General features: G+C 53.2%; 1 protein-coding gene across 4 annotated transcripts in view; it reads left to right on the top strand.

Moving 5' to 3' along the window:
• Window positions 1–1,334: 1,334 nt before the first annotated feature.
• TFE3 (transcription factor binding to IGHM enhancer 3) overlaps window positions 1,335–8,213 on the top strand; it is a 13,868-nt gene continuing 6,989 nt past the window's right edge. The window contains exons 1-5 of one of the 4 annotated variants that reach the window (XM_017521038.2): window positions 1,335–1,735; window positions 4,273–4,386; window positions 5,423–5,726; window positions 6,706–6,951; window positions 7,034–7,138. In XM_017521038.2, coding sequence (XP_017376527.1) covers window positions 1,620–1,735; window positions 4,273–4,386; window positions 5,423–5,726; window positions 6,706–6,951; window positions 7,034–7,138 — 885 coding nt within the window. In that variant the 5' untranslated portion in view covers window positions 1,335–1,619. Of the gene's footprint in view, window positions 1,736–4,210; window positions 4,387–5,422; window positions 5,727–6,705; window positions 6,952–7,033; window positions 7,139–8,213 lie in introns of all 4 variants that reach the window. The other 3 variants (XM_017521039.2, XM_037735755.1, XM_037735754.1) reach the window with 3 other exon arrangements.

The following is an 8,213-nucleotide window of genomic DNA, read 5'->3' as shown; positions in this document are numbered from 1 at the left end:
GTATTTTGTAGTAGAGATGGAGTTTCACCACGTTGGCCAGTCTGGTCTCTAACTCCTGACCTCAAGTGATCCACCCGCCTCGGCCTCCCAAAGTGCTGGTATTACAGGCATGAGCCACCGTGCCCGGCCAGAAGTCATCTTTATTATGTAGCGGTCCCCTCCCCACCCCGGTACGAGATGGTTTGTGTGAGTATGAATGTGCGAGTCTACGAAAGCAGCTGACAGTCCCGTGAAATAAGGATGCCAATACAGAAGGTCCGAGGTAAATGGGAGCCCAGTGAAACTCCTATAGGCGCAACAAAGGGCGGGGTCTTGGGATGTCGGGAAAGAGGAAGGGAAGGCTGCGGGTCTGAGTGAGCTATGTGCACCTGAAGGTATGGGTGAGACTCTCCGCCGTGTGTGAGCCTGCTTGCATGCGTCTGGCATACAGGAGCGTTCAGTAAATGTTGAATAAATGAACCAATATCAACAAATTTTGGAAAGCTTCTTGTATGCCAAGCAACCTGCTAGCACTTTTCAAACGTTATCTTTAATCCTCAGAACCACCCTGCCAGACAGGTATTTTGATCTCCATTTAACAGGCCAGGAAAGTTGAAGCTGGGAGAGGTGAGGTCCCCTTCCCTATTCAAACCTGGATCTTTGTGATTCCAGAAGTCGTCATTCACCGAAGGGACCAGATTCATCACCCGTCAAGAATTTATTAAGCACATATTGCGCAGCGCAACGAACATAGTACACCAACCGCTCGTGATGGCATGGAACAGGTGGAGTACTCCCGGAAGACCAGCTGAGCGGCTGGACTGCAGATACCGAAAGGATAGGGTTTCTGGCCCGGACCTTCAGGGAATGTAGCTGCCTCTGCCTCATAGTTATGGCTTTGGCTGAGAGAGCACAGTTAGATCGAGGTTGTAGCGCGGTCTAGGGCGCAGATATTACGAATATTGGCCGAGAGAGGGCGCGGTTCCGCAGCTAAAAGCTTGGCCAGGAGACCCTCAGCGCACCGACCGGCTATCGAGGCGCAGGCGCAGAGGACCCAAGGAGCGGCTTAATATATTATGTTGCAGAGGGATAATTTGAGAAGAGAGGGCGTGGTTCCAAAAGCGACGCAAACATGGAGGTGTGGCTCAACCAAATTACCCCTCGCCTATTTGTCGCTGCCCTTGAGGGCGTGGACTGGGTGCTTCTTTTCGGAATGAGGGCGGGCCGAATCGCGTTTTTCCTCCGCGTTGGAGGCGTCGCTTAGGGCGGGCCGTCGAATCGCCGTTCAGCGATTGGCTGCTTCACTAATGGGTCGTGGCCAGACGGGCCGTCCATCCCCAGTGCGGTCACTTCCTGTGGAGTTTCCCCATCCCTGGGAGGAGGGAGGAGGGGGAAGAGGACGAGGGGGAGGAGGGCGGTCGTCCGGGGTTAGGTTGAGGGGGGGCGTCGGTCCTTTCTGGGCGGGGGATGACTCACAGCCCATCCCATCTCCCCGACGCCGCCCGCCCGCGCAGTGCTAGCTCCGTGGCTTAGCGGAGGAGGAGGCGGTGGAGAGCTGGGGGGAGGGGGACTCTTATTTTGTTAGGGGGACCGGGCCGAGGCCCGACCGGCCTGGCAGGGCTCGCCCGCGGCCGGGCGTCATGTCTCATGCGGCCGAGCCAGCTCGGGATGGCGTAGAGGCCAGCGCGGAGGGCCCTCGAGCCGTGTTCGTGCTGTTGGAGGAGCGCAGGCCGGCCGACTCGGCTCAGCTGCTCAGGTGCGGGGCCGGCAGGGGCCGGGAGTGCCGAATGGGGCTCCCGGGGGCCTGATCTGGGGGGCAGCGGGGGCCCTGGACTGGGATTGGAGGCCCTCGGCCTAGGCTTGGAGGACGTCGGGGCGCCAGTCTTGTGGGGGCACCTAAGGAATCCGGCAGTGGCCTGCTTGGACTGTGGCTTAAAAGAGTCGTGGGAGTGCATTAAGCGGGGCCTGGGTCAGGTTTGGGGAACCCTTGACTGCGTCTAGAGGGGCCGATTCTGGAGTATCCAGAAACTGAACTTGGCGGACTGGGACTCTGATTAGAGGCTGAATTCGGGGGTTTTCAGTCAGACATGAAGGGAATGAATTTGAGGGGACACTGTCAGGTGAGGCACTGATTTTAAGGGAATCCTGGAATCTTCTTCCCTCAGTGTGGGAGAAGGGGTCCTGAGGGACAGAAGTGCTGTCTTGGGAGCTTGGTGCCTCTCAGTGGCTGGTTGCTGTGCTTGGTGATAACATGAATCTGGAGGGATTTGCACGTATCTCAGATATGCTGTCTGGGACCAGCCTTGTGAGTGCGTGTGAATGAACAAGAGAAGCAACATTCAGCAAGACTTGACCAGAATAATATTTTCTCCCCTGCCCACCCACCCAGCTGGGGCAGATCCCACGGATAGTGGAAAAGCCCTCTTCCCACACCTGATAAGGGCCTGAATGGGAGACAGCCAGTCAGACAGAGGGTGATGATGTTACCTCTTAGCTCAGACAAGGCCTCAGACCTTGTTTGGGAACCCAGAGGAGGCTCTTGTTCATGCTGCTACTTGCTCTAGCCTCTCAGCCCTTCCCAATTCCTAGTCCCACACCCCTCTTCTTTTTATTTTATGTTTTTTCTATCTCCGACCTCCTGGGGATAATCTTGAATCTGTCCATAGAGCTGGAATAAGTACAGATTGCACCATCCCTGCCTGGGTGGGTCCCCTCTGGCCTCTTCTCATCCTCACTTCCATCAACGGGCTTTGGAGCCCCAGCCCTCCCTGCTCATCCCAGCGTGCCCATCTCTTCCAACTTCTATGCAATGGGTGTGTGAGCTTGTCGGGGGCTGGGCGGGGGGTGGGGGGGGGTCTTTGCCTCCTTTGTGCCTGGGATTGTGCTGAGCTCAGTGGCTTCCCCGAGCTTCCTCTTCCCAACTTCCTGGGTGGTTTTAGGGTTCTATCTGAGGGTGAGGAGAGGAAGGAAGAGAGATCCTTGGGGAGGGGAGAGGATTCTTGTCAAGTGAAGTCACCAGCAATCTCTCAGGATTCTAAATCTTTGGCTAAATTGAAGGATGCGTATTCATCTACCACATGTGTGTTAAGTGTCCCTTGCTCTCTAGGGCTGAGCACAGCCCTTCTGTATATCGATTCACCATCTTCTAATTCCTCTGTAACAACCTAGATCATCGCAGTAGTGGACATAGTTAAAAGGGAGGGGTGTATTTGGCTTATTTTGTGTGACAGTGGGTGTTGGTGTTGGGGGTGTGTGTGTGTTTTGATCTATCCAAAAAAACAGGAGAAGGCTGGGCAGGCTCCTCCGGCTAAGAAAAGAATGCTTGTATAAAGTGGATCAACCACCTAAATTCTCCCTCCTGTCTGTTGGAGTGAGGGGAGCCTTTGATATTTCTATTTTATATTTGGGCATGTGCTGGCATCCCGTGAACTCTGGCTGGGGCTGGGAGAAACTCATTTATGAAATGGTAGATCTTTACATCAAGTGAATTATTCCCAGTTCTCTTTGTGATGCATTCAGTTTGTGTTACAAGGGACTGTTATGCTGAGGGATGCCCCCACTTGCTGTGTGTGTGTGTATGTTTATGTTTACACATATACCTGGGCTCACATTCAGTTGTAAAGAAAATAGTAGGGGGTTGGCCAGGTGCAGTGGTTCACGCCTATAATCCCAGGGAGGCCAAGGCAGGCAGATCATGAGGTCAGGAGATCGAGACCATCCTGGCCAACAAGGTAAAATCCCGTCTCTACTAAAAATACAAAAATTAGCTGGGTATGGTGATGTGTACCTGTAATCCCAGCTACTCAGGAGGCTAAGGCACAAGAATGGCTTAAACCCAGGAGGTGGTGGTTGCAGTGAGCCGAGATGGCACCACTGCACTCCAGCCTGGTGACAGAGAAAAAAAAATAGTAGGGAGTATAGAGGCTGGGAAAACTCTGAATAGGAAGTCAGGAATTCTTCCATAAAGTGAATTGTTACTCCTAAATTCTGTTTCCTTCAAACCCAGGTTCTACACTGTTGGGGTTGGGATGCAGGCGTTCTTATTATTCTGACTCTTAAGGGACTATGAGTAACACAGTGGGGAGGGGAAAGAGGAATGAGAGGGAAGGAGGTGGGAATTCATGGTGGTGTGGTACCCAGCAAGGTGGCCAAATATGAGGGGCTTGTGTTCTTCTGTTCTTTCTCCCCGTCTCTGTCTGTCTGTCTGTCTCTCTCTCTTTCTCTGTCTCAGGGGAGGGCAGGGGAATAAGATCCTTCATTCAATCACTAACCACCACCCCACCTCCCCCTCAGCCTGAACTCTTTGCTTCCGGAATCCGGGATTGTTGCTGACATAGAATTAGAAAACATCCTTGATCCTGACAGCTTCTACGAGCTCAAAAGCCAACCCTTACCCCTTCGCTCAAGGTATGTATGACTTGTCTATCTGAGTCCCCTCCCAATTCCTCCGTACTCCTCTCTCCTCTTGATGGGCAGAGGCCCTCAGTATCAGCCCAATCCAGTCTTTCACTAGCCTGTATTTTCCAGATGGTAAAATTAGGGGCCAGAAAGAGCATGATCACACAGGAAAGCAGGTTGCCAAGCTAGGATTCCAGTATCTCTGTCAAGACCTCCCCTGCCTCCCCACAACCCACCTGCACACCCATTGATGCACCAGGGTTTCAGCCTCAGGTGTTCCAGCTGGCCTGAAGTGCCCAGAGATAGGGCGTGGCCTGCTTAAACTCACGCCCCCAGGTGGGCGGGGCCATACCTCTAGCCCCAACTCAGCCCCTTCCCACACTACCCACTCATCCACCCTCAGCCTTTGAGGAGCCCCTGCTGGTCTCTTTCCCCAAGCTTGGAAGTCAAAATGTGCTGAGTCATCGGCCCGGGCTCTGAGAGAGGGGAGGGGACGTGGAAGAGGGGCAGGAAGAGAGGATTGTGAAATCTCTGAGATTTTCAAAACTGACTAGCTCCTGGGACCAAAGGCCCAAGCAGGGGAGGAAGAGGAACCTGGGGCTTCTCCTATGGCTTGGCGCCCACCCCCAGGAACTCAGAGAGCTTCTCCAGCCTCACATTGGGCTTAGTAGCCCTGTGTATCTACGTTCTGCTGCCACAGCCTCAATTCTGCTTCTTCTGCTCCTTTAAATAGGACAGACCCCCTCTTGCAGAGCTGAACAATGGCATCTCCACTTAATATATGAACAGACTCAAATCTAGGCTTCAGTATTAGGACTAAAGGCTAAAACTCCCCCACCAGAGTGACCTCCAGTGTGTCCCCCATCAGATTGTTACCTCTGAGAGCCACTACCAAGCTTGGTTCCTGTGTCTCTACTTCTACATTGTGGTCTCAGAAGGCAGAGAACAGACCCGGTTCCTGTGTCCCATCACACTATGACCCTTTAGGCTTGGGACGAGAGTTTTAGCTTACCTAAAATATGGCCCCATATTTCCCATTCCACAGCCTCCCAATATCACTGCAGGCCACGCCAGCCACCCCAGCTACACTCTCTGCATCGTCTTCTGCAGGGGGCTCCAGGACCCCTGCCATGTCGTCATCTTCTTCATCGAGGGTCTTGCTGCGGCAGCAGCTAATGCGGGCCCAGGCACAGGAGCAGGAAAGGCGTGAGCGTCGGGAACAGGCCGCCGCGGCTCCCTTCCCCAGTCCTGCACCTGCCTCTCCTGCCATCTCTGTGGTTGGCGTCTCTGCTGGGGGCCACACATTGAGCCGTCCGCCCCCTGCTCAGGTGCCCAGGGAGGTGCTCAAGGTAAGGTGAGATCCAGAGGCCCTGGGAGGGGGCTCCTGGTGACTGAGGAGTGGTCCTAGGAGCTAGGGATGGCCTCAATGTGCTGGTGATTTGGGGGCAAGATCTTAGGGGCTGTAAGAAAGGTCCCTGGTACTGCTTTTTTGTTTTTGTTTTTATTTTTTGTTTTTCAGATGTTTTGCTCTTGTTGCCCAGGCTGGTGTGTAATGGCATGATCTCGGCTCACTGCAACCTCCGCCTCCTGGGTTCAAGCAATTCTCCTCCCTCAGCCTCCCAAGTAGCTGGGATTACAGGCGCAAGCCACCATGCCCAGCTAATTTTTTGTATTTTTAGTAGAGACCATGTTGGTCAGGCTCCATTCGAACTCCTGACCTCAGGTGATCCGCCCGCCTCGGCCTCACAAAGTGCTGGGATTACAGACATGAGCCACCTCGCCCCGCCCCCTGATACTGTTTAAATGATCTGTGCTCATGTCTCATGTGTGTTTTGGGTTTCTGAGGTGATCTTGTAAAATTGCGAGGGGTTCTTGGGGGCCATGAGGATGTCTTGGTGGACCATGGAGGGTCATGAGTGCCCCAAGTGGGCTCTGGCTTTGTAGGAAGAGCTTCGTGTGTGTGTGATACATTAGTTATTTGGCTATTAGGGGGTATTGGGAAGCATTGTATGGTTCCCAGGTCTATTAGGTGGTGTCAGAGACTAGGTGGGGAATCTTGGGGACTGTGACAGGGTTTTCCAGAAACTATGAGGGATCCTGTCAGTCATAGGTGGATCTTGGCAGCTGTGAAGGATTTCTGAGAAAGAGAGTTTGGGTCTGGTGGGAGACTCGCCAATATTTTTGGAGTGTTCTCAGATTCAGGGCCCAGCTTGTCTGCCTAAGTCTAGGCACCAATGACTTAGGAGGGTCAGGATGGGGCTCAGAGTCACTCCTTTGAGTCCTGTTCTGCCTTGTCCCCTCCCTTTCCTTGTCTACCTTATTTCACAGGTACAAACCCACCTAGAGAACCCGACGCGCTACCACCTGCAGCAGGCGCGCCGGCAGCAGGTGAAACAGTACCTGTCTACCACACTCGGGCCCAAGCTGGCTTCCCAGGCCCTCACCCCACCACCAGGGCCTGCAAGTGCCCAGCCACTGCCTGCTCCTGAGGCTGCCCACACTACCGGCCCCACAGGCAGCGCACCCAACAGCCCCATGGCGCTGCTCACCATCGGGTCCAGCTCAGAGAAGGAGGTAAGAGGCTACAGCCAAACCTCCTCCCACACTCCCCTCCCAAATTCTTCTAACCCTGTACAATATTTACTTCTTCCCCCAGATTGATGATGTCATTGATGAGATCATCAGCCTGGAGTCCAGTTACAATGATGAAATGCTCAGCTATCTGCCTGGAGGCACCACAGGACTGCAGCTCCCCAGCACGGTGAGGCCCTGAGATGTGAGGTTGGTCTGAAAATTAGGGCATTTCTGTATCACCAAGACCCTACCCAGGCTGGCTGCGTGTATATGAGATCCTTGTCTGGATTGCGCTAAGATAGAGAGGGAGGTCTTATGATGAAAACAGGATATGTCAATGCCCTTGGACCTTATTGGACTGCATTGAGAGGTGGGCTGTGTAGACTGTGAGAGATACGGGTGGGGCTTTGCTGTGAGAAGCACCAAGACATGAGTTTTTTTTTTGAGGTGGAGTTTCGCTCTTGTCACTCAGGCTGGAGTGCAGTGGCGTGATCTCAGCACACTGCAACCTCTGCCTCCTGGGTTCAGGTGATTCTCCTGCCTCAGCCTCCTGAGTAACTGGGATTACAGGCGCCCATCACCATGCCCAGCTAATTTTTTGTATTATTAGTAGAGACAGGGTTTTGCCATTTTGGGTAGGCTGGTCTCAAACTCCTGACCTCAGGTGATCCACCTGCCTTGGCTTCCCAAAGTGCTGGGATTGCATCCATGAGCCACCACGCCCAGCTGAGATGAGAATCTTATAGCAACTTGAATGTACCAAGGGATTCAGGTCATTGGGACATATACACCAGATCATGTAGTGATTAGTGATTAGGGCTTTTGGTTTTACTTTTTTTTTTTGAGATGGAGTTTCGTTCTTGTTGCCCAGGCTGAAGTGTAATGGTGCGATCTCGGCTCACTGCAACCTCAGCCTCTTGGGTTCAAGCTATTCTCCTGCTTCAGCCTTCAAAGTAGCTGGGATTACAGGCGTGCACCACCATGCCTGGCTAATTTGTTTGTTTGTTTGTTTGTTTGTTTAGTTATTTTTGAGATGGAGTTTCACTCTTGTCGCGCAGGCTGGAGTGCAATGGTGCGTTCTCAGCCCACTGCAAACTCTGCCTCCTGGGTTCAAGCGATTCTACTGCCTCAGCCTCCCGAGTAACTGGGATTGCAGGCATGCTCTACCACATCTGGCTAATTTTCCTACTTTTTAGAAAGTACAGCTGGGCGTGGTGGCTCACACCTGTAATCTCAGCACTTTGGGAGGTTGAGGTGGGCAG

This window comes from Cebus imitator, unplaced genomic scaffold (assembly GCF_001604975.1).
Source record: "Cebus imitator isolate Cc_AM_T3 unplaced genomic scaffold, Cebus_imitator-1.0 Scaffold944, whole genome shotgun sequence".
Classification (NCBI taxonomy): Eukaryota; Metazoa; Chordata; class Mammalia; order Primates; family Cebidae; genus Cebus; species Cebus imitator.
Note: the sequence above shows the minus strand (reverse complement) of the source record. Positions and strands in the feature narration are given on the sequence as shown.